Source organism: Chelmon rostratus, chromosome 8, assembly GCF_017976325.1.
Source record: "Chelmon rostratus isolate fCheRos1 chromosome 8, fCheRos1.pri, whole genome shotgun sequence".
Taxonomy (NCBI): Eukaryota; Metazoa; Chordata; class Actinopteri; order Chaetodontiformes; family Chaetodontidae; genus Chelmon; species Chelmon rostratus.
In genome coordinates, this window is record NC_055665.1 from 740,132 (window position 1) to 765,554 (window position 25,423).

A 25,423-nucleotide genomic window follows, 5' to 3' on the forward strand; every position below is an offset into this window, starting at 1 on the left:
CAGTGCTGTTCTTTACTTTGCTGTGTTCTAAATATTAATACACTACATGCACATTTTATATAATTTCTTCTATTGTTTTGTTTATTTTATATTCTAATTTAAATATTTGAATATCTGGTTTTACATTTTTGTACAGTAGAGGGCGCTACAACTACATTTCACTGTGCTGTCCTGTGTTTAGGAGACAAATCAATCAAACCTGGAATCAGCAAGCCAATTTAATCTGATAGAAGTGAAGCTCTTCTCTGGATCACATTCCAGACATGTCAGTTCTCACATATCTTAGTGTCATTAAATGCATCACAGTGAAACAGTAAGCTGTGAAGAAATTAGATTTTACAAACTTTCGTCTTATGTCTACAGTCTGTTGAATGTTTATTGTGGTTTATCATTTATTGATCTATTATTGATTTTTAGAGAGGACTGATGCTTTCAGTCATTAGTGTTTTTATTTACCATCCTGTTAGAACGCCGGTGATGGAGCGAGCGGACGGCAGGAACGGAGAGCAGGTCCGACCTCTGAGATACCACCTGAACCCACCCACTGACATCCCACTGACCCCGCCCCACAAAGAGGTAACCACAGCAACCCCAGCTCCACTAACTCCAGCTGCCAACAAGACTCGAACAGGATGTCTGTTATTACAGACATTGAACTAACCACAGACACTGGACCGTCCTGCTGTTATTACAGACAGTGAACTAACCACAGAGACTGGACTGTCCTGCTGTTATTACAGACATTGAAGTAACCACAGACACTGGACTGTCCTGCTGTTATTACAGACATTGAACTAACCACAGACACTGGACTGTCCTGCTGTTATTACAGACATTGAACTAACCACAGACACTGGACTGTCCTGCTGTTATTACAGACATTGAACTAACCACAGACACTGGACTGTCCTGCTGTTATTACAGACATTGAACTAACCACAGACGCTGGACTGTCCTGCTGTTATTACAGACATTGAACTAACCACAGACGCTGGACTGTCCTGCTGTTATTACAGACATTGAACTAACCACAGACACTGGACTGTCCTGCTGTTATTACAGACATTGAACTAACCACAGACAATGGTCTGTCCTGCGGTTATTACAGACAATGAACTAACCACAGACACTGGACTGTCCTGCTGTTATTACAGACATTGAACTAACCACAGACACTGGACTGTCCTCCTGTTTTTCAGACATTGAACTAACCACAGACGCTGGACTGTCCTGCTGCTATTACAGACATTGAACTAACCACAGACAATGGTCTGTCCTGCTGTTATTTCAGACATTGAACTAACCACAGACGCTGGACCGTCCTGCTGTTATTACAGACATTGAACTAACCACAGACGCTGGACCGTCCTGCTGTTATTACAGACATTGAACTAACCACAGACACTGGACTGTCCTGCTTTTATTACAGACATTGAACTAACCACAGACACTGGACTGTCCTGCTGTTATTACAGACATTGAACTAACCACAGACACTGGACCGTCCTGCTGTTATTACAGACATTGAACTAACCACAGACGCTGGACCGTCCTGCTGTTATTTCAGACATTGAACTAACCACAGACGCTGGACCGTCCTGCTGTTATTACAGACATTGAACTAACCACAGACGCTGGACTGTCCTGCTGTTATTACAGACATTGAACTAACCACAGACAATGGTCTGTCCTGCGGTTATTACAGACAATGAACTAACCACAGACACTGGACTGTCCTGCTGTTATTACAGACATTGAACTAACCACAGACACTGGACTGTCCTCCTGTTTTTCAGACATTGAACTAACCACAGACGCTGGACTGTCCTGCTGCTATTACAGACATTGAACTAACCACAGACGCTGGACCGTCCTGCTGTTATTTCAGACATTGAACTAACCACAGACGCTGGACCGTCCTGCTGTTATTACAGACATTGAACTAACCACAGACGCTGGACTGTCCTGCTGTTATTACAGACATTGAACTAACCACAGACAATGGTCTGTCCTGCGGTTATTACAGACAATGAACTAACCACAGACACTGGACTGTCCTGCTGTTATTACAGACATTGAACTAACCACAGACACTGGACTGTCCTCCTGTTTTTCAGACATTGAACTAACCACAGACGCTGGACTGTCCTGCTGCTATTACAGACATTGAACTAACCACAGACAATGGTCTGTCCTGCTGTTATTTCAGACATTGAACTAACCACAGACGCTGGACCGTCCTGCTGTTATTACAGACATTGAACTAACCACAGACACTGGACTGTCCTGCTTTTATTACAGACATTGAACTAATCACAGGCAGTAATTAGTCACAGACGTCAAAGTTCAGTTTCCTTTCAGCATTTTGTGTTTCATGGTGAAACTTGTGAATCATGTCATAAAACACCTGTCAACATGAATTTATTGGGAAGGAAGTGACACGATATGACAACCTCAGGTGTGTTTTTCTTCCTCTCACATTAACACACCTGCCTGTTTGACCTTTGACTTCTGGATGATGCTCCGGTCCTGTGCATGTATCAGCTGTCACTCTGCATCTGCTTCCCTTTTTCTCTCCTATCAGGTTCATGACAGACCTGCTCCTCCCACTAAGCCACTCCCCCCTGACCCCGCCCTAAAACCCCTGCCTCAGGTAACTTCACCTGACCTCACCTGGAGGTGTTACCGTCTGTGTTTCTGACTCCGTCCTGTTGTCCTGCTGCAGCTGTGCATGATCTGTTTGACTCGTCTGGGTTAAGGTCTTCACAGGTCCAGTTAACAGAGACACGATCCCAAAGAGACACGGGGACAGTCAGAACTGGTCCAAAGACAGCTCATCTGAACAAACTCTTCTCATCTTTGTGTAAAAGAAGATCAAGTCTAATGTTCCCTTTAATTTCTTCATCTTTCCTCTTCATCTGCCTGAAAGTACACATTTTTCTCCTGTGATGATGATGATGATGATGATGTACCACGTGATCAGACCTGAATCCGTTCCGTCAGGCGTGACCCGAAACGTGTTTCTGTTTGCAGACGTTTGTTGATGTGATGATCACACAGGCGATGCACCAACTGAATGATTTCAGTTGTTCGTCATGTCAGAGGACATTTTTGATGCCTGTACGTGATGACAGTGAACGCATCACGGTACATTACCAAACCAGAGGTCTGAGGCTGGACGTTTGGATCCAGATCCAGATCCATGCAGAGTCACCTCATACAGACTAACTGACACACAGACCTGATTAGACTGGACCTGGTCTGACTCGGGTCCCAGATCAGTTCTCAGGTACTAGCAGCATAGTGGACCTGTGGAGACCTTCACATAAGTAGGTCTGAGACACGAGCTGTCACATTTCAAAGGTGTCACCGTCCTCTGCAGGATTCGGTGTGCAGCTCTCAGACCTCTCTGTATCGAGGATCATTTGATGATACAAAGAGGTGGAAGCAGAGAGGTCAGTGTGGGATGTGGCCTCACGTGTTCATGGAGAACCAGGAACTGGTCCCATGGTTTGCTGCTGCTGCCTGACCAGCAGGTGGCTCTCTGTCCACAGGATCCAGCCACAATCCAGTAAATCACTTCAGGCCACCTGATCTGAACTCTGCCTTCAACGTTCGGCCTCACCTGCCAAACGGCGGGAAACCAAACTCCTTCCCCCAAAGACAAACTGAAGAGAAAATAAAAAGATAAAACCTGAAACCTTAACCAGGAAAACGTGATCCAGACACTGACCTGCTGCTCTTTCATTTCTGCTGCTTCAGCCTGTTAAACAGCGACCAGGCCCCCCCTGCAAGCCTCTACCCCCCGACCCCTACAGCCAGGTACAGTCACCTGTAGTGTGTAGTCTTCCTGTCTGTCCTGTGTCTGTCTGCAGTACATGTGGAGATCAAGTTGTACAACAGACTGTCAGTGTTTCTGTGGCTGCAGCTCCACCTGCTGGTCGGAGGAGTAGAGTAACAGTTATTTCAAAGTTCGATGAAGACGTTGATTAAAGTCGCACCACAAGCTGGTGCAGCGAAGATTTATTAGAAACAGGTGTTACCAGAAACTCCAGTTTCATGTTTTTCATCTGCAGACTCGAACCAACAGCGTGTTAGTGACTAGTTACTGACTAGTTACTGACTTCCTGTCTGTGACTGTCAGCTCGTCTGTCTTTAAAAACACCTCACAGACATTTAGTTTCATTTTCAAACAGCTGCTCACTGAACGTTTTATCACACAAACAGGAGGAAATCGTGCTGCGGACCACTTTCATGCATTTGTTGTCAAATTTATATTTATTTATTCATTATTGATGAATCTGTTGATTATCCAAACCTGGTCTGATCAATTTATCATCACAGAAGACAAAAACACCTTTGAGAAGCTTGAACCTGCAGCTTAAACTATTGATTACTAAGATCACTGCAGTTATTAATTGCTGCTGCTGAGTTTTCTGTCAGTTTTAATTGATGAATCTTTTCATTGGATTTGTTAAAGAGAGAGAATGTTGCCAGCTTTGTCTTTGAACAACTTAGCGACCACTTGATGGCTAGTTGGAGAGCTATCATGGCTGATAACATGCTAACTAGCTTTTAACCTGCTAGCTCTAGCCAGCGACAGTAGCAGCTAGCTAACCAGCTAACCGGTGAGTTTTCCTGCAGCTGATTAAAGTTACAGACAGCTGGACGGCGACACAGCTAGCGCGGTAGCTGCTGTGGCCGTTAGCAGCGAGAGGACAATCGCGCCGCTTCCTGTGAGAGTCTTCGCAGCATGATGTCTTTCTCTTTAATGACCTGTTTGTCTCTGCATGCAGCCTCAGGACGATGTTTTAAATGTAGCTTCATCTTTAAACGGCGTCAGTCGTTAAACTAAAAGCTCAGCATGGCGCCTGTTTCCTCCTGACATCATCAAACAGGAAGAGTAAAACATCTTCTCTCTTCCTCCTCGCTAACCTTCCAGCTGCTGGTGAGTCGACCAGCTCCGCCCAACAAGCCACTCCCCCCTGACCCCGTCACACCTGGACAGGTACATCTGCACCTGCATGCTGGTGGCTGTTAGCACGTAGCTTGCATGTTCGTAGCACGTAGAAGGAATGTGAAACGGTCGTAAAGTGACGAGAAGGCGATCGATCGGCAGAAAGACGATGAATTCTGCCCGATCGATCGGTGCGATCTTTGTTCCTGGTGAGTCGTGATCAGATGGACTCGAATCAGATCTTTAGGGACATGTGGTCCAGCAGAGGTCATGAGTCGGACTCGAAAGCTCGAATCAGACTGAGCGTCAGCGAGTCGTGACGTGAAAATCACCACTTCCTGCAAATCCTTCATATTAAAAGTTTACAAGCTCAAAGGCTTTTAATGTGAAACATCGCAGGAAGTGTTGGCTTCACTGACAGCACAGGAAGTTTGTGTGATGGAAACACGAAGCAGCAGCGTGAGTGATTAATAATCAGCAGAGTCATCGTTTGTTCCAGGTTTCAGTGAAAAGACGTTTTAAATCTTTATTAACACTGACGTTCATTTTTTACCCATGATTCTCTTCAGGTTCCATCCAAACCCGTGGTGCCCATAAAGCCCCTCATTCTGGCCCCGCCGTCCCACCCCCACGTCCCCCCGCACCCCAGCTACACCTCCAGCAGCAAACCGTCACAACACAGAGCCGTCGCACCTGCAGCCGGCCCCAACAGGTACGAGACCGTGACCCCCGAGGGGGCCGACGTGTGCAAGAGAGGGAGTTTTTATAGAAAGTCCCAGCACTTCCTGAAGGACGGGACAGTGAGGGACAGTGGGGGACGTCAGGACGTCCCCTCCAGACGGCGGTTTGAAGGGTCTGGGTCGGGTTCAGGACGAAGGCTGGATTTATGTTTGTTTTATTTGGTTTCGTGCTTTGATTAAAATGTTTGTTGTAGTTTGTGTCAGTCACTGATGAAGAGGAAGAGGAAGAGCTGACACACTCGAGTACTAACTGTGTTGTTTGTCCGCAGACGTCCTCCTGCTCCTCCCGTCCGACCCACAAACCCTCAGAAAGTCGACTCGTCTCCACTTTAACTCCCGGCAGACGCTGAGTCGGCGTCTTCGTCCGCAGACGACGAAGATGATGAAGACCGCGTTTGTCGGATTTCTCGCTTAAACCTTCACGAACTCCCAGAAACTGTAAATAAAGTCGGCGTGTCTTCGAAGTTCAGTGCCTTGCTCAGCAGCACCTCGGCAGTGACGTCACACTGAAGTGTCTGCGATGCGGCGCCCCCTGCTGCCGGCGGGGGGGTCGGTGCCTTGCCCCCGGACCCTGAGACGGGAATCAAACCCGTGTGTCTGAAAGGAAGGTTGAGTGCTGCCTAAACTGTGACCCGCGGCCCCCTGCGGGACCCCGAGGAGGATATTTAACGGCCGAATGTAGACGGACGACTCGCCTCAAACCTTTAACTCCGTGTTTATTGGACAGGATCCGACGTTCCTGAGACTGACCTCTGATCAGATGGAATAAGATCATGGACTGATCCTTGGATCTGTTGGTGCCTGAAGGTTTGGACCGACGCCGGATTCACGATGCGTTCGGGGACAATCTGAGATTTGGACAGTGAAGATGAAAGTTTGTAGAAATAAGTTGTAATTTTGATTTAATAGAAGAAAGTTTTGTTATTTTGAGGATGAAGTCAGAATATTTCATGTAAAAGTTGTTTCAGCATCAAAGTGACTCGACTTTATTCTGAAGGATTCACTCTTTGTTCTAAATGTTTTCATGTAAAATCCTGTTTTTTATTGACGTCATGACTTTATCGTATTTGGACTCTTGAACTCTGTTGTTGAGATCCAAGTTGAACTGGACGCCTTAGTGGGAGAACTGGTCCCGCACCAGTAACTCGGCCCGTTCCCGCTGGAGACGTTGTGGTTTGTATTTTTCTATGAGAGACAGTCAGGAATAAAATGAATGTTTGAAACGCCAAAGACGAGCTGCGTGAGAACCAGGACGGACTCGTCTGATCTTCAGTCAGAAGAGACGACATCATCAAAACTCTGAAAGAAAGTTTAACATCTAAACACGAGCAGCCGAGAATAAACCGAAAAGATTTGATTTGAATCTGGAAATATCGGATTATTATTAATGTGACCAAACATTTGATGTCAGCTTTGAGTCCCAGAATCAGGTGAGAAGACCTGAAGCTAAAGGTTTTACCTGAAGTCGAAGCAGGAAACCTGAATCACATCAAAGTGCAGCAGAGCGTCAAAGAAACTTCTGAAACGTGACGTGTTGCCTCTCGAAGTTTCTGTCGTTCATTCACTCCGAGACCTTTGAGCTCTGAAGAGATGTCAGACAGTGAAGTACTCACATCCTCTACTGCAGTAAAAGTACTAATACGCACTGTGAAAATACTCCACTACAAGTAAAAGTCCTCCATTCAAATACAAACTGAAGTAAAAGTATACTCATATGAAGTACAAGTGCCTTGTACTTAAGTACAGTACTTGAGTAAATGTACTTAGTTACTTTCCACCACTGTTTGTGAGTGAAAGTCCAAAAAGTCGACATGACGATGAGCCTGCCCCGCCCACAGGAAGTGATGTCACCGCTGCTCAGGTCAGAAGAAAAACCCTCAGACACAAACTGAATGTTTTCACCTGGAGATCCTTAAAGAGTCTGATCATTCAGACTGATCGATCGGCTGATCAATCAGCTGATCATTCAGACTGATCGATCGGCTGATCAATCAGCTGATCATTCAGACTGATCGATCAGACTGATCATTCAGACTGATCGATCAGACTGATCATTCAGACTGATCGATCGGCTGATCGATCAGACTGATCGATCGGCTGATCATTCAGACTGATCGATCGGCTGATCGATCAGCTGATTCATGCTGTTAGCGTTGTGCTGTGTTCACATGTTTGCTGCGAGCAGAAACCTCAATAAACCAACTGTTTCTACGGTAACGGCTCTTTTTTCAGCTCATTCATTTATTTCAGATAGTTTCAGAATGTGTGTGTGTGTGAGACTGGGTGTGTGTATCTGAATGTGTGCGTGTGTGTGTGAGGTGTCATAAACTGATCGGTGATCAGCTGCTGGTTCAGATCAATGAACAGATGAAGCTCTAACCAGCTTCCTGTCACTCGAACACAAACAGTCTTCTTCTTCTTCTTCTTCTTCTTCATGTCGTCTGTCATCTTGTGGCTGATGATGAAATCTGAAACCGGACTGATGGAGGAAGTGAAACCAGAAGAGACGAGAAACCAAACGTCAGTTCTCTGAGTAGCTTTCAGAGAAACACTCACTTATAGAAACCGTCCCTCCTGAAACCACTCCTCCTCTTCCTCCTGCTCCTCCTCCTCTCTGAAGGAGTAGCCTCTTCATCGGGCTGGCATGAGCTGATGTCCAGAGATGCTTTCATCCCTCCTCCTCCTCCTCCCCCCCGACCTCTGACCACAGTAAAGAGGAAGCTGTGGTGAGTCTTCCTCGGTGGTTGTGTGCAGTCGCAGTGTGTCAGTGCTGAGTGTCGAGACGTTCAGAGCTGAGGAGAATCAACCTCCGTCTTCATCATCTCTCATCGCTCCGTCGCCATGGCTCCATCAGTCCTCCTCCTCCTCCTCCTCCTCGGCCTGCTGAGCTCCACCGGCTCACTGCCTCCTCCACGAACCTCCTTCCTCCTCGGTAAGTCTGAAGAACATTTCTGAACAATAACCAATCAGATCTGTGTGTTCTGGTCGTTATTGATGATTGATTGAGACTCTGACTGCTCACACTTCTGTCCTCAGATCAGTTTTCATGACTCTTTTTGTTATTGATTCTCGGTTCATCAATAAAATGATGAGACATTCAGATAAAAATCAGACAATATTCACGTTTGAGTGAGTTTATGATTTTATCCATAAAATGATCATTAATAACTGCGGATTGATTTTTTCTCAGTCGACTGATTGATGAATCAGATCCGGTCATACACTCCACAGAACAGATCTGAGATCTGTTTGTTCTCATCATGTCTCATAATTCAGCGTTAGATGAAACACTGCAGATCTTCTTCTGTCTGCTTCAGGTGTAGATTTGATCTGGAGTCAGTTTGTGAGTCAGACGTCGGTCACATGTTCAGCTTCACGTTCAGCCCGTCTGATGCAAACAGGGACATGATGAAACTGGACTCGAGCAGGCCCCTTCCGTTCAGTAAGTGTCCTCTACAGTCAGCGGCGTGTTAGCTTAGCATGAAGAGTGGAAGGGGGGGGCAGCTAGCCTGGCTCTGTCCCTGATGATGTGTCAGATCACAGCCTGACAGTCAGAGCTGAGGAACAAGAGCACAGTGAGGAGACCAGACCCCCCCCCCCAAACTCAGATCAGATCCAACAAGCTCAGTTGACTGAAACCCTCTGCAGCACACTGATGCCACACACTTCCTGTCTCAGTGTGTGAGAGTGTGTGTGGGCGAGTGAGTGTGTGTGTGTGTGAGCGTGTGTGTGTGTGTGTGTGTGAGTGTGTGTGTGTGTGTGAGCGTGTGTGTGTGAGTGAGTGACAGCCAATCAAAGTGCTTTCTCAGCCCTGCATTCATCCGTTCCCTCGTGGCAGCGGTTCGGGGTTCGGTATCTTGCTTTAGGACACCTCGCCACGTGGGCCGCCGAGGCCGGGGATCGAACCCCCGACCTTCTGACTCCTGAGCCACAGTTGCCCTGAGTCAGAGAGGAAGAGTCGAGTGTGCTCCTGTCCTTTCATTTGTTTCTTTAACTTCAGGTGAAAGTAGTGAAAAGTGAGAGCAACTGAAGGAGAACGTGAGCCGGGACAGTCTGAGCCCCCTTCCACAGCGTCCTGAGCTCAGTCCACTTCTCCTCCTTCTCGTCCTGCGGTGCCAGACGCAGCTGGACCACTTCTGCAAAACAAACTGCATCCTGTTTAAGTTCAGGGAAACTTCGTGGTTCCGCTTTGTGTTTTAAAGAGATGAATGTTAACAGCAGGTCTGTGACAGGACGTCAGCTCTGTGATGAAGACTCGGGACGCACCGTTCACACCTCTGCTGGCTCAGGATGCAACCCGGCCCGGTTCACACGAGTGACGCTGCTTTCACCGTTCACATTACAGACTGACTGAATTACATCTTCTTTACATTTAAATGATGAATTGATGACGGCACACGGAGTGTAAACTGCTCTGTGGGGCTCTGTGTATCTTTATATTATATATAAATATATATGTGTGTGTATATATACACAGTATAATATTATACATCTTTATATTTTGACTGTGTTGGATTTCACACTTTGTCTTCGCGTCACTTTTCTTCGGACTCTTTCTGTTATCGTGTGTTAGCAGCGTCATCATCGCTGCCACTCAGTGAGACATAGGAACCAGTCTGAGTCAGGGTTACCATGGTAACAGACCAGTCATGGCTCTGGTCAGACTGGTACAGGGAAGCGATGCTGCTCTACTTCAGCATAAACCACACACGCTAAATGTGATGACGAGCGCTGGATATGGATGGACATTTTGTCTTGTCATTATGGTTGCATTTTCTTCAATACTTTGGAACCAGCAGTGAGCCGGTGGGCTGGGACACGGTGTTGTGTCCTGGGGGTGACAGGGTGTCTGACCTTTTAATGCTTTAGGTGAGGAGAAGGATTTTGGATCAGCTGGTCTTCCTGTTCTTTTGTTTTAGGGCTGGAGGAACACACAGCTGTGGTGAACAGTTTTCATCCACCTGTAGAGAACATCATGTCGGGGCTCCGTTGAGCTTCCAGTTATTTCTACAACTCTGATTTTTCTCTGACAGAGTGATTAGAACAGATCTTTGTCACAAATAACGTTCGTGTAGTTTGGTTATTTTATGGTTTTATTATGGGTCAAATCTGCTGGGTCATGAATATACATACAGTAATAATATTTGGCCATTTTCACTTCATTAAGGTGCTTTTTGTCGCCATCCACAAGCTTCTGGTTGAATCTTTGACAGAATTGGTGCAGTTCAGTTTAATTTGTTGGCTTTCTGTTTCTTCAGCGTTGTCCACATGTTCTCAGTAGGTCAGGACTTTGGGAAGGCCAATCTAAAACCTTAATTCTAGCCTGATTCAGCCGTTCTGTTACCACACTTGATGTGTGTTTGGGGTCTTTGTCCTGTTGGAACACCCAGCTGCCCCCAAGGCCCAGCCTTCAGGCTGATGATTTTAGGTTATCTTGAAGAATTTGAAGGTAATCCTCCTTCTTCATCATCTCCATCCATTTACTGTCTGTAAAGCACCAGTTCCACTGGCAGCAGAACAGCCCCACAGTATAATACGACCACCACGTGTTTGCCCGTAGGCCTGGTGTTCACCTTTTCTCCTCCAAACGTATCGCTGAGCACTGTGGCCAAACAGCTCGATGTTTGTTTCCTCCAGAAGGTCTAAACTTTGTCCATGTGATCAGCAGCGAACTTCAGTCGAGCCTTAAGGTGCCGCTTTCGGAGCTTTCGGAGCCTTTGTGCTTCCTTCTTGCAGCCTCTCAGTCCGCGGCGATGCAGAACAGAGAAGTCACCAGCTGCCGTCACTCATAAACACTCACAAGAAGTTACGAGGCCATGCTATAAGCTCATTTCATTGACACAACTGTCTAACTCACGTGGCTGAATGTAAATTCATGACCCAGCAGATTTGACCCATAATAAAGCCATAAAAGAACCAAACTTCATGAACCTTATTTGTGACAAAGATCTGTTCTAATCACTCAATCAGAGAACTGGAAGCTCAACAGAGCCCCGACATGATGTTCTCTACAGCTGTATGAAAACTTTTCCCCTCAGCTGTGTCGTCTATCAGCACTTCACATCTTTCTCACATCTAAATCTGAATTGATGGTTTTTAAAACCAAACCAGAGTCGCTGATTGTTGGAACAGAAAGTTTGATCTGTTCCTGTCGAGTTTGAGTCAGTTGTGTTTTACCAGGAGGTAACAAGGCGATCAGCTGATCTTACTGCTGGAAGAGAGACACTTTGATCAGTGGCGTGCACAGACTTATTGAAGGGCAGGGGCGAAAAGGAAAAAAAGGGCAAATATAGGGCATCCTCGCCACTGAAGAGGGCACTTTAGCACGCGTTTTGGCGTCCAAGAGGGCACTTTAGCGCATCAAAAACTGTGCCACGAGCCCCCCCCCCCCCCCACTGACTTTGATTCAGAAGCTGTGCAGCTGAAATTTTCTGTTTAATAAGAAAACTGATGTGAGAATATTTGACCTTTGTGAGTTTATTTTTGTTTGTTTGTTAGACTAAAACATTAGCAGATGTTCACACACACCCGCCTGCTGAAACCACAGGGGGCTGCCACACACAGGGGGCTGCCACACACACACACAGCGGAGGCTGACTGGAAATCAGCCGAACCCGGTTATTTCTGTCCTCTAGTAGTGATGAGTAGCGGGCTGCCTGGCACTGCAGAGGGTCTTCCTGTTTGTTTTAAGACTTTTTCAGACCTCTTGCCAGGCTAAGTGAAATGCTTCCATATTGGTGGAACGCTGTTTCCTGTCAGGACCCACCAGTGGAGTCCAATGCTGGAAAAACACTCGTACCTGGGAAAGGTGGGAAAGTCACTTTCTAACAAAATGCAGCAGAAACCATCCAGCCAATAAAAATTCAGTCTTGAATCAGCTCAGAGTGTCTTCTGCCGATATGTTAGCCTTAAATCCTTTTTTACTTTATTTTGAACATTTAGAACCAATAAAATTCAAAAAACAAACAGGAAACAACCAACAGACAAACAAACAAGACAAACAGACCGACAGATTAGATTATTGTGACTCAGTCGTTCTTGTATCAGACTGCAACTAATGATTCTCTTCATTCTGGATCAATCAGCTGATTATTTCCTCCATTAATCGATCGATCGTTCGGTTTGGAAACATTGTGAAAATAGTGAGAAATGTGGTGACGATGAGGCCAAAGTGACGCCTTCACAGTGTTTGTTTAGTCCAAAGCTCCACATTATTACAAACACATTAAAATGCATTCATTTTATTTAAAAGTTGCCATTAATTTTCTGTCTATCAGTTAATTAACTGAACATTTCAGCTGTACTTTTTATAAACACACCGTGGAGCCGTCAGTGTTCAGGTGTTTCATCATTGCACACGGTCGTATCACAGAGGCAAACATCTGGTCAGGTAAAGATGAACACCTGAAGCTTTTAAACAGCGCTGCGGTTCTGAAGGTGTTTCCAAACTGGACCAAAAGTCCATCTGCTGCATGAAAAACAACATTTTCAACCTCTCTAATTCAAACAAAATGAGTTAGAGTGATAAAATACCACCAAGTTTATGAAAATATAAAATAATGAAGCTTTGCATTGTTATTATTGTCATTATGGTGTCCCTCAGGGTTTGATTCTAGGTCCGGTTTCTAATGTTAACTTTGGGTCTGTTTTATTAAAAATGCTGATTGAGGATTAGATGTCAGCGTTTCCTGGTGTTTGCGTACGTGGAGCTGACCTCCTCTGTTTTATTTCAGAGTCTGGAACCTCAGTCCAGCTCTGGTGGTTCCTCTGTGGTGGATTGAGTTACTGAACCCGATGCGGTCAGCCGAGGAAGACCTTCCTCCTCTGACAGCTTGATTGATCTCCAGCTCCCGTCAGCTGCTCGTCTGTTCCTTCATGCTCCTGCAGCTCTGTGTGAGCTGCGTCAGGTGGAACGTGAACTGAGCGTTCAGGCCCGCAGAGCAGAACGAAGAGATCGACCCCTGCACACAGTTTGAAGGTTGCTCAGCTCCTGAGATGCAGACCGATCAGATACAGGTGGTGAATTCTCTGCAGCTCTGAACCACATCCTCTCCAACCTGAACCCACGCAGTCGGCCTCAGCCTCAGAAACAGGAAGTGGCGCTGCCTCTGTGCGGGTCAGCTGACTGGTGTTATTATTTATCGCTGTCTGTTCTCTCGTGTCCTGTTATAGTCTCAGTCTGGTTTGCACTTTAACAGTAACCAGGTCTTAGTTTAGTCCCCATCGATGTGAAGTTAGATGTGTGAGAAATCGCACGACATTAATATCCTCCTGTGCTGAGAACAGATGCATCATGGGAAGGCCGGGGGTGACACACTGCTGCTCAGCCTTTATTGTTCCGACTTCAGGTCTAGTTTATTCGCTCCTTTTAAAGACTGGAAACCTGATCTGGACTCAGTGCTAAAGGGGTTTGAGTCATGTCTTCAGGACGGGGACTTTTTAATGCATCAGAGGGGGCCAGCAGGATGGTTGGAGTTCCCCTGTTCTGTTTAACATATACATGCCCCCAATGCGCCGCATTTTACAAACAAATATCATCACCTCTGCAGAGAACGACCAAAATTTACCACCGAGCGACTGCTAAATGCAGATTAAATGCAGATTAAATGCAGATTACATGCAGACTGCAGGCCTGAACCCAGACCTGGGGTCGTCTGGCCCACACCTCCGTCTGAATTTGAGCGCTTCGTATCGTTGACTCGCTGCTCGTCTCTGTTGTGTTTGTGTCCAGACTCTGCGGACGGACAGGACAGACCTCTGGTCCTCTTCAGCCCCCCTAATGTCCACAACACGACCACGCTGTTGCTCAGCGAAGATGGATCCACCCTGTATGTGGGGGCACGGGATGCCCTCCTCTCATTGGACGTCAGTCAGAGTGATGTCATCACCCTGAAGAAGAAGGTCGGCTAGAATCGGTTTACTTGAACTCCCATGATGCTTTAACATCTGGATGATCTGAAGTTTTTATATTCCCTGATGCTCTCAGACTCAGCAGTCTGTCCGTCTGTCTGTCTGTCTGTCTGTCCGTCTGTCTGTCTGTCTCTCTGTCTCTCTGTCTGTCTGTCTGTCTCTTGTCCAGGTGGAGTGGAGTCCATCTGAGACTGAAATAGAGGACTGTCAGGCGAAAGGGAAGAACCCGACGGTAATGACGTGTCCTGTCTGGTTTGTGTTTCTATCTGGTGTGAATTAAGGTGAAAAGGCTGCTGTCCTCCTGCCGCCTCCCTCGTCTTTGTGTGTCTTTTTGTGTCTTTCTGTGTCTTTTTCTGTCTTTGGAGTCTCGTCACAATCAGTCGAATGAATGTGGATAACTAACATGTTCATTGGTTCACAGTGATAACTGAATGTAACTCAAAGCGTGTCTGTCATTAAGTCGTCTTCTCACATCTGCAGAACAACGTTCACACAGACTGCAGTCTGAAAGACCCGAAACAATGGACGTTAGGGGGACACGTCCCCCCGTCCCAGTGTGACTGTCTGTCTGTCTGTCTGTCTGTCTGTCTGATTGATTAACTGACTGTCTGACTGTCTGTCTGTCTGACTGTCTGTCTGTCTGATTAACTGACTGACTGTCTGTCTGTCTGATTAACTGACTGACTGTCTGTCTGTCTGTCTGATTAACTGACTGTCTGTCTGTCTGTCTGTCTGTCTGACTGTCTGTCTGTCTGTCTGTCTGTCTGTCTGACTGTCTGTCTGTCTGTCTGTCTGTCTGTCTGATTAACTGACTGACTGTCTGTCTGTCTGTCTGACTGTCTGTCTGTCTGATTAACTGACTGACTGTCTGTCTGTCTGATTAACTGACTGACTGACTGTCTGTCTGTCTGACTGTCTGTCTGTCTGATTAACTGACTGACTGTCTGTCTGTCTGTCTGTCTGATTAACTGACTAACTGACTGTCTGACTGTCTGACTGTCTGTCTGATTAACTGACTGACTGTCTGTCTGTCTGTCTGACTGTCTGTCTGTCTGATTAACTGACTGACTGTCTGTCTGTCTGTCTGTCTGATTAACTGACTGACTGACTGACTGTCTGTCTGACTGTCTGTCTGTCTGATTAACTGACTGTCTGTCTGTCTGTCTGTCTGTCTGTCTGTCTGATTAACTGACTGACTGACTGTCTGTCTGACTGTCTGTCTGACTGTCTGTCTGTCTGATTAACTGACTGACTGTCTGTCTGACTGTCTGACTGTCTGTCTGTCTGTCTGATTAACTGACTGACTGTCTGTCTGTCTGATTAACTGTCTGACTGTCTGTCTGTCTGACTGTCTGTCTGTCTGTCTGTCTGATTAACTGTCTGTCTGTCTGCCTGCAGGTTGACTGTCCAAACTTCGTGCGTGTCTTTCGGCCAATAAACGCGACTCATCTCTACGCCTGCGGCAGCTACGCCTTCAGCCCCCATGATGCCTACATCGTAAGTCAGCAGAGACGCTGATGTGTGAAGGTGATGAAGGCTGTGTTTACCTGTGTGAAGTGATGAAGGCTGTGTTTACCTGTGTGAAGTGATGAAGGCTGTGTTTACCTGTGTGAAGTGATGAAGTGATGCTGTTTTTGTTGAGATGAAGCCAAGCTGAAAAACACTGAGCTCTTTGTTCAGCAGTTCAGCTTCTGTGTGTTCTGTCTCGCCTCCTTCAGGACACAGAAACCTTCACCATGGTCCAGCAGGGGGGAGCTAAAGGTCGCTGTCCGTTCAGCCCCTTCCAGAGGAACGCCGCCATCACCGTCGGTCAGCCTTCCCTCAGCTGTTACAGCTGCAGTGATCACATGATGAAACTAGAAAGATTACATGCTCATATCTATATCTGACAGTTCAGATCTGAGTTTCAGACATGTGAACACGTGTTTCTAAAGCACAAACACAACTCCAGCTGCTCTGTTTGTCCCTGTGCAGACGGCGAGCTGTTTGCTGCCACGACGACCGACTTCAGAGGAGTCAAACCACAGATTTCTCGACACTTCAGCAAAGATGGCCGCCCCGACGTCAGCCAGGACGTGTCTGTCAGCTTACTGGACGGTGAGTGGCACGAGATTAATGCTGAACAGCATCACAGAGCAACAGTATCACAGAGTAACAGCATCACAGAGTAACAGCATCACAGAGTAACAGCATCACAGAGTAACAGTATCACAGAGTAACAGCATCACAGAGTAACAGTATCACAGAGTAACAGCATCACAGAGTAACAGTATCACAGAGTAACAGTATCACAGAGTAACAGTATCTCAGAGTAACAGTATCTCAGAGTAACAGTATCTCAGAGTAACAGTATCTCAGAGCAACAGTATCTCAGAGTAACAGTATCTCAGAGTAACAGTATCTCAGAGTAACAGTATCTCAGAGTAACAGTATCTCAGAGCAACAGTATCTCAGAGTAACAGTATTACAGAGTAACAGTATCACAGTCCTGATTTTCCTGAACAAGGAATTGTGCAACACATCTACATTTAAAGCTAATGAGAGGCTGATAACTAGAAATAGTTTCAGGGAGTGAAAGGGTTCACTCTGTCTGCTTGACATGATTTTCATATACGTGACATATGTACAAACACAGAATATAATAAACAGGAAATCTAATGTTCAAATACCACTGTATTATTTATGTATCTGACAAGTCACAAAGTGTTGACACAGAAAATATCAGTAAAATGTTCACTGATATCTGATCTTGCAGCAGCATTAAACTTTTTACAGTTTTGTGCCACTTTATTGAGGCCCTGCAGTCTTCGTCACAGTAAGCCATAAAAACCCCTTTTCCTGTCCCCAATGATTCACTTCCTATTTTTCCCAGAAAATCACCTCACACTTCAGTGTTTAAACACTGAGCTGGGACATGTTTCAGTCCATCATCTTCAAATCCTCTTGACATTTGTATGTAATAAGATATAAAAACACATACAGGCCTTTGGGTTCTTTCTGTGTTATCACATGAAAACTTTACCTGCTCTCAGATTCTTTCCCTTCAGTTAAACTTCTTGGCACAGCTCTCACATGCCCTCACTTCCCTCTTCTCTCTTCACTTCCTGTATTTCAGAGCCAGTGTTTGTCAGTTCATTGTTGGACCCATCAGACAGGAAAGTCTACTTCTTCTTTAGTGAAGTTGGGAAAGAGTTCAGCTTCACAGACGAGCTGAAAATCACCCGGGTGGCCCAAGTCTGCAAGGTAAACGCAGAGAAGAGCCTCTGACTGCAAAATGTGATCACATGTAAAAGCGTCAATCTCACAGTTTGTTCTCACTGCGCTGGCTTCACAGGACGACGTTGGCGGACAGAGAACTCTGCAAAGGAAGTGGACGTCCTTTGCCAAAGCCCCCCTGCTCTGTCAGTCTCCCAAACAGCTTCCCTTCAATGTTCTCCAGGACGTGTTCACTCTGCAGCCACCAGAGGGCGGCGACGCTGCAGACACTCTGTTCTACGGCGTCTTCACCTCTCAGTGGTAGGAAGACTCTGGCCAAACCTCAATCTAGTAAACCTCATGCAGGTTTGCAAGAATTTAAGCACAAAGTTACCAAAAGCCGATCATCATACCTGGAGGTGTTTTAGAGCCGGTTATGTGGCTGCTTCTGGATTTCCAGACTTCATTCTGTTCTTCTGTCCAACACTTTCATGAGGACACTCTCTGATTTGACTTTGTCATTCTTGTGTATAGGTGTAAGGTTTGGGCTGATGGTGTTTCAATAGAAGGTGCTGAGAGTTCTTACACCTTTAAAAAGAGCAACAAAGGAGGCGTCGCTCCTTCATGACGGACATGTGGCTGATGTCATGCTGTACAGACCACATGTGAAAACACCAAAGTGTAACCAGTTAAAGACGTTTCGGCAGAACTCACTAAGAAACGAATGAAGCGTTAGCTCAGTCAGCTTCATTCATGCTTCCACATCAGTGGCTCATTCGTCAGCTGTGTGACTGTCAGCTGACTCGTAGCACCCAATCATATTCATACATATGTATTATCTCATTTTCTGTTGTGTTACATGTTTCATGTTGTTGATTTAGATTTAATATTCATGTGTGTTTGTTAATGAGGATCAGGTCATCCAGCAGAGTCTTTGTTGCTGCTCAGACTCTGTGTATTAACTGACCCTTCGTGGGCTTCCTCTTGACTGAAAACAGTGTTCGAGATCAGATATTAAAAGAAAAGCAGAACCACTCGTGTTGTTCTGGTTTGCAGGACAGCGGTCCTCTAGGAATGTCAGGACTATTATCTTTGGTCTCGTTCAGGTCTTCGGGTCCAGAATCTGCCGTGTGCGTCTTTAAGCTGCGGGACGTGAGGACGGTGTTCACTGAGAGCTACAGGACCTTCAACATGAGGACCCACCAGTGGAGTCCAATGCTGGAAAAACACTCGTACCTGGGAAAGGTGGGAAAATCACTTTCTAACAAAATGCAGCAGAAAACATCCAGCCAATAAAAATTCAGTCTTGAATCAGCTCAGAGTGTCTTCTGCTGATATGTTAGCCTTAAATCCTTTTTTACTTTATTTTGAACATTTAGAACCAATAAAATCTATCAGTTAATTAACTGAACATTTCAGCTGTACTTTTTATAAACACACCGTGGAGCCGTCAGTGTTCAGGTGTTTCATCATTGCACACAGTCGTATCACAGAGGCAAACATCTGGTCAGGTAAAGAGGAACACCTGAAGCTTTTAAACAGCGCTGCGGTTCTGAAGGTGTTTCCAAACTGGACCAAAAGTCCATCTGCTGCATGAAAAACAACATTTTCAACCTCTCTAATTCAAACAAAATGAGTTAGAGTGATAAAATACCACCAAGTTTATGAAAATATAAAATAATGAAGCTTTGCATTGTTATTATTGTCATTATGGTGTCCCTCAGGGTTTGATTCTAGGCCCGGTTTCTAATGTTAACTTCCCTCCATGTCCTCCTCACAGTGTGGACTGGACAGCGCCTCAGATTCTGAATTAGCAGAGGTGAAGAGGAGCTTCCTGACCAGCAGCAGTGTCAAACCAGACGGAGTCGGTCCGATTGTGGTTTCTTCAGAGCAGCGATACAGTCGCGTGGCTGCCATGAGGACCCAGGCCGCCAGCGGAAAACAATATACTGTCCTTTTCCTTCTTACAGGTGAGGCATCGTACTAAATACGTGGCGCTGAAATACTCTGAATGACAGAGGTTTAACCTTGAGAGGACAGAAAATGACTCATCTCTCTCTGTAATGTCCAGAGTCTGGATTCCTCCACAAAGTGGTTTTGCTTGATCAGGGTGTGCATGTGATTGAGGAAATTCAGGTCTTCACACAACCTCAGCTGGTCAAAAGCATCATCATCTCCTCCTCCAAGGTAAACCTCACACCTTCAGACTGAAATATTTAACAGAACTACAGTTACTGTTTAAACCGGCTCAGGGGGGTATGGACGTGATTTGGATTTCAACAGAGATTAGACAATCTACTTTTGTACTTGTTCTGTCTGCCCCTTTAATGTTGTGTCTCTGTACCTTTAGGCCATTGTAGAAAATCAATGAGCAGCACTGATTTATGCCAATATTTTCACTTAAAGAGATAAAGAACCTTGATTTATCAGACATTTAATTCACTGGATTAACCAAAAACAGAATAGTAACAGCTGGTAATAAACTTAAATCCTTAAATGATACTTTGAGCCACTGAAGCTCAAGAGACTTGAAGTGAAGCGAGATGAAGAACATGGCTGAGCCCACCAAAAATCAATGAAGCATCATTCTGAATTACCTGAACGGTACTTTGTGTTTTTGGTCATCCAGGGAAAAGATAGTTACAGTGTAACTAAACTACAGTGATCCTAATCTAGCAGTGTTCCTAAAATGAAAACAGAATGGACCTTGTTAAGATAAAAACAAAAATGAAGTTAAATTAAGGTTTAAAATAACCACATCACACCAGACTGATTCATATTTGATTACTTTCCTCTTTTATTTGAACTTCCATACAAAAAAAAACATCTGCCTTTAATGAGACAACACAAAAACAAAAGAGTCCAACAGAAATGCAGAACAATGTGTCATCTGCATAATGACAGCAATGGAAATAATAATATCACATAATGTTACTAATTGGGAGCATGAGATGATAAACAGATACCAAGTATGAAGGAGGTGACATGATGATCTGAAGGCTGATTTTTTGGTGGAGTCAAAGCTTTGTGGATGATGAATATTTAACTGGTTGATATTTTACGTGCTTATTACAGAGTACATGTCACAGTGTTCTCTGGTCCTGTAGGGAGTTCTTTATGTGGGGACATCAGAAGGCGTCACTGCTGTACCTGTGGCCAAGTGCTCCATCTACAGAACCTGCAGCCAGTGTGTTTTGGCCAGAGATCCTCTGTGTGGATGGAGCCGGACCACTGGGGTTTGCACCAGTCTTGATGGCAGTCATGACAACATGTAAGTGATAAATATTTTCAGATCCTCGCAGGTTATTAAGCCTCAGACTCAGTTGTTTAGAGATAATTTTCTTCAAAGGAGAATCAACCTGAACAGGTGAGTTTTCAGTCTGTCATGGAAGATTCTGCTGTCCTGATGTCAATGGGGAGCTTGTTCCACCAGCCTGGACAGCAAACAGTTGTCCCCCATCACCGTGAGGGAGTAGCAGAGTGTACTGGATGGGCTGGGCTGTATGGTTTAACCATGTTCCTGATTCAGGATTGGCAGTATGGTAGGCAAGTATCAGTGTCTTGATTTGGATTTGAGCAGCCACCAGTAGCCTAGTGCAGGCTGCAGAGGAGTGGTTTAGTTTTTGGAGAACTTAGCTGCAGAGGTCAGATGACACGTGTAGGACCACCAGCCAGGAGTGAGTTGCAGTAGTAGGTCGTCACAGTGAAGATCAGCTGGTCATACCCAAGTTCCTTGCAGTCCAAAGCCGGAGACGCCACTGAGTTCACAATGGTAACGGAGAGGCCGTGGACGGGAAATTACTTCCCTGAAACGAAGGGCAGCTCAGTGTTGTGGAGGCTGAGCATCAGTTAGTGTGCAGACATCCACTGAGAGATGTCAGCCAGCCAAGCAGAGATTCTAGCTGCCACCGGAGCTTCAGATCGGGGAAAAGACAGAATTAGCTGAGTGGCATCAGCAGAGCTGTGGTGGGAAAAGCCAAGTGAGTGAATAACAGAGTGACTCGGTGTAAAGAGAAAAGGAGGAGGGAACTAGAACAGAACCCTGAGGGACTCCAGCGGTGATGCTACAAAGTTCAGTCACAGATAGACACAGCTGGGAGGGGAGAGCTGAGAGGACAGGTGAGGTGAGAGAAGAGGGGGACAGTTTGACAGAGTTTGACAGGGAAGATACGAAGAAGCCATCAGCGATATGAACATTTTGTGAGCATCAAGCAGTTAAAGTAAATACGGCAGCAAGTATCAAAAGAAACTGGTAAATGTAGTTTTGCCCATGCAGAGTAGAACAGCTTGCAGTTTGTATGTGGCCTAACATTCACCCATTCATCTGTCTTGAATGTAGAGATCCATTTAAAATGTTTGAGATGCAGCAGAGACGGGTTGAATTTCACCTACAGTGTTGTAATAAGTCTTAGATGTGTCTTCAGTGTCTTTGTAATCGCACCATCAGCCCTGTGTAATGACTGACAGGCTGTCGGTTTGCTCCTCAGAGCTCAAGACCTGGAAGATGGAAATGTGGAAGAGGAATGTCAGGGACAAACCAAGGCCAGTTTGGACAAAGGTAACATCCTCCTTAATAAAAGATAATAAAACATCTGACACATGTGAAGCATCTCAAATACATTTTAGAAACAAATTACTGGCTCAGATTAATTCCTGAAGTGTCTCACGTTGTGGAGATTTTACCTTTTTGTCTTTTGGACCTTTAAGTTGTCTTAGTTGCCTTTACCTTCCATCCTCCTTTGATTGGTACCAGCTCTGTGAGGCTGTACTCAGACACAGCAGTGCTCTGAGCTAAATGCTAACCTCAGCATGCTAACATGCACAAAACAACAATGCCAACATGTTGATGTTGGCTTTAATATTTTCCATGTTGGCATGCAAATATTTGCTAGTTAGCAGTAAAGACAAGGAGAGCTGAGGCTGATGGGAATCTCATTGGCTCTGCAGGTATTTGGTCATAAATCAAATTATTGGACAAATTAAAATGTCAGCCTCGTGGTGGCAGCAGAAGAAGAGTCAGGGAATCATCATAGTCAGTAGGATTCATCTACTGGAGAACATGAATGTCTCTATAAAATTCATCTGATAGAGATATTTCAATCTGGACCAAAGTAGTGAACCAACCAACAGACTGGCATTACCACGCTGCTAGCATAGCTGCTTACTCAGCACCGTCACTGGTTCTCACTTGTGTTTGTTCTAAATGTTCTCTGCTACAGAAGTCAACGTTCATTTGAATGAAGCAGTGAGGCTTCAGTGTCTGAAACCTTCCAACCTGGCCACTCTGACCTGGACCTCCTCTCCGTTCAAAAACCTGCCAGAGAAGCTCTTCATCCAGGCAGCCGATGGCAGTTTGAGCTTCCTCGCCACCGCCGACACCTTTGGGATCTACCGCTGTGTAGCAGAGGAAGGCAAGTACAAGGAAGTAATCGCAAGCTACAACGTCAGACAGATTGCTCCTCCACGCTCCATGAGCCCCATTCCGAAAAGCGACAAATACCACGTACCCCACAACAAAGACGAGTCCTACCAGGAAATCCAAACTGAGAAACCAGTGACTCCACCTGCAGGAGACCCAGAGGACTACATGATAACGGCCGAAGGTGATACATTTACAACCTACTTAGAAGATGAGACAGACTCCAACGAAGAAGATTCTGGATCGCAAAACAACCTTCAGGACAGTGGTTTGGACTTCACCCCAACATCCAGTCAAGACATCCAGTCCAGGAAGGAGCTGCTTGATGGCACTCAGAAGAAGCCAGAAGAGAAGAGTTATTACAGCGAGATGGTTGTTGTTTCGCTCCTGCTGGCAGCCTGCATCTGCGTCCTCATCCTCGGAGGGCTCCACGTGTGGCGCCAAAGGGAAACCAGCTTCAAAATGAATTCTCTGGTCAGTCCAGACGATGGCAGCAAAACAAATCAATCTATGGAGAGTGTTCCCTCTCTGAGCAGCCCAGAAGATCCTGAGGTGAAGGTGGTGGAGTAACAGCGGTTTAATGAAAGCAGCTCTTTGTGGTCGTTTTGTGTTTCTTTGTGGTCGTTTTGTGCCTCTTTTTTGTCGTTTTGTGTCTCTTTGTGGTCGTTTTGTGTCTCTTTGTGGTCGTTTTGTGTCTCTTTGGGGTCGTTTCATGTCTCTTTGTGGTGTTTTATGAAGTCGGACTCATTCTGCACAGACTTTGTCACAAACGCCTTCTGTCTCAGCCAAAATGATGATGAAATCAATTTTTCAGTGAAGCTTTGATTTAATGTGACGAAAACTGGTCCATCTGATACTGATCAGGGATTGGTTTAAACTGGGTGAGATGGAGAGACAATGGAAATACTTGTTTTATTGTTTCATGTTTTATAATCTAGGAATGTGTAACAGTGATATTTAGATGCAGGTTGAATATCAGGGATTACGCTGCGCTGTATGAATATGAAGTCCAGCCTTTTGTTGATATATTTGTATGTTATGAACAGTTATTGATCACTTTGTGTGAATGAATGTATGTAAACAGGATGAGATGTGAAACCTGCTGTGAATGTAATGAGGGCTGGGACCCACATATTCAAAAATCTGTATTTATCTGTCACACGTGAAATTAGTTTACGGTCAGTAAGAAGTCAGACGCAGTTTGACATGTTTGGATTTTATAATAATGAAATAAACATGGAGTTTTTTCTGTCACTTCCACCCTCTATGTCTCAAATTAAAACATGTTGAATATTAATTGTTTTTAATATTTAGGATCATAATTACTGGCAGAGCTTGTATACTGGTTTATCATCAGTTGTGAGTGTCCCGGCTCTCTAAATGTCATTTGAATTCTGTTTCGAGTGTGATGCTTTATTGATGATTGATGATCAGAGAAATGATCAGATCAGTGTACTGAACTTTATTGTTAACGTTTTATTGGTTTTTTTTTAAATAACTGCAGGGATTAAAACTTTGAAGACGTTGTTCTGCTCTTATTAAATACGAGGTGACGCTGCCGTCCGCTGAGGAAATAAATGTGATAAAAAACAAGAAAGCCGAGTGTTTGATGAACATCTTTTACAGTAAGAAGCAGCTGCAGGTCCCAACATGTCAACATGTTCGCTGTCTTGTTGTTTCAAAGGTATAAAAGTGGAGTTTGATGGTTAATTGTTTTATTTCCCTGAAGTCACAGATGTTCAGGTTCAAACCTTTAAAGGTGAATTTAAATATTTCCTAAGTAAAAACATTATTTCTCCATTTCTACCAGAACATTGTCTTAATTCTAAGACGAGGTATTACATAATGATATAAGTTTATATTACTTTTCTTTTTTTTAAGTATGGCTTTATTCTCACATCAACATTGTGGTGGTCCATCAGCTCTGTCCTCTGGTGGTCCAGCAGCTCTGTCCTCTGGTGGTCCATCAGCTCTGTCCTCTGGTGGTCCAGCAGCTCTGTCCTCTGGTGGTCCATCAGATCTGTCCTCTGGTGGTCCAGCAGCTCTGTCCTCTGGTGGTCCATCAGATCTGTCCTCTGGTGGTCCAGCAGCTCTGTCCTCTGGTGGTCCAGCAGATCTGTCCTCTGGTGGTCCAGCAGCTCTGTCCTCTGGTGGTCCAGCAGATCTGTCCTCTGGTGGTCCAGCAGCAGATTCTTCTGCATC

General features: G+C 45.2%; 2 protein-coding genes across 5 annotated transcripts in view; both read left to right on the forward strand.

Annotated features, from left to right (window-relative positions):
* adam15 (ADAM metallopeptidase domain 15) overlaps window positions 1–7,344 on the forward strand; it is a 28,894-nt gene extending 21,550 nt beyond the window's left edge. For 2 of the 4 annotated variants that reach the window (XM_041942204.1, XM_041942207.1), the window contains 5 exons: window positions 468–576; window positions 2,585–2,653; window positions 4,943–5,008; window positions 5,527–5,669; window positions 5,967–7,344. In XM_041942204.1, coding sequence (XP_041798138.1) covers window positions 468–576; window positions 2,585–2,653; window positions 4,943–5,008; window positions 5,527–5,669; window positions 5,967–6,030 — 451 coding nt within the window. In that variant the 3' untranslated portion in view covers window positions 6,031–7,344. The remainder of the gene's footprint in view (window positions 1–467; window positions 577–2,584; window positions 2,654–4,942; window positions 5,009–5,526; window positions 5,670–5,966) is intronic. The other 2 variants (XM_041942205.1, XM_041942206.1) reach the window with 2 other exon arrangements.
* A 905-nt stretch (window positions 7,345–8,249) lies between these two features.
* Window positions 8,250–24,823, forward strand: LOC121610637 (semaphorin-4B-like). The gene is made up of 14 exons (XM_041942846.1): window positions 8,250–8,629; window positions 14,429–14,598; window positions 14,777–14,839; window positions 16,006–16,104; window positions 16,326–16,416; window positions 16,582–16,704; window positions 17,723–17,850; window positions 17,942–18,123; window positions 18,909–19,047; window positions 19,583–19,772; window positions 19,874–19,989; window positions 20,910–21,073; window positions 22,290–22,360; window positions 23,022–24,823. The coding sequence occupies exons 1-14, from the start codon at window positions 8,539–8,541 to the stop codon at window positions 23,789–23,791; spliced, it is 2,397 nt and encodes a 798-aa protein (XP_041798780.1). The 5' UTR covers window positions 8,250–8,538; the 3' UTR covers window positions 23,792–24,823.
* Window positions 24,824–25,423: the final 600 nt, after the last annotated feature.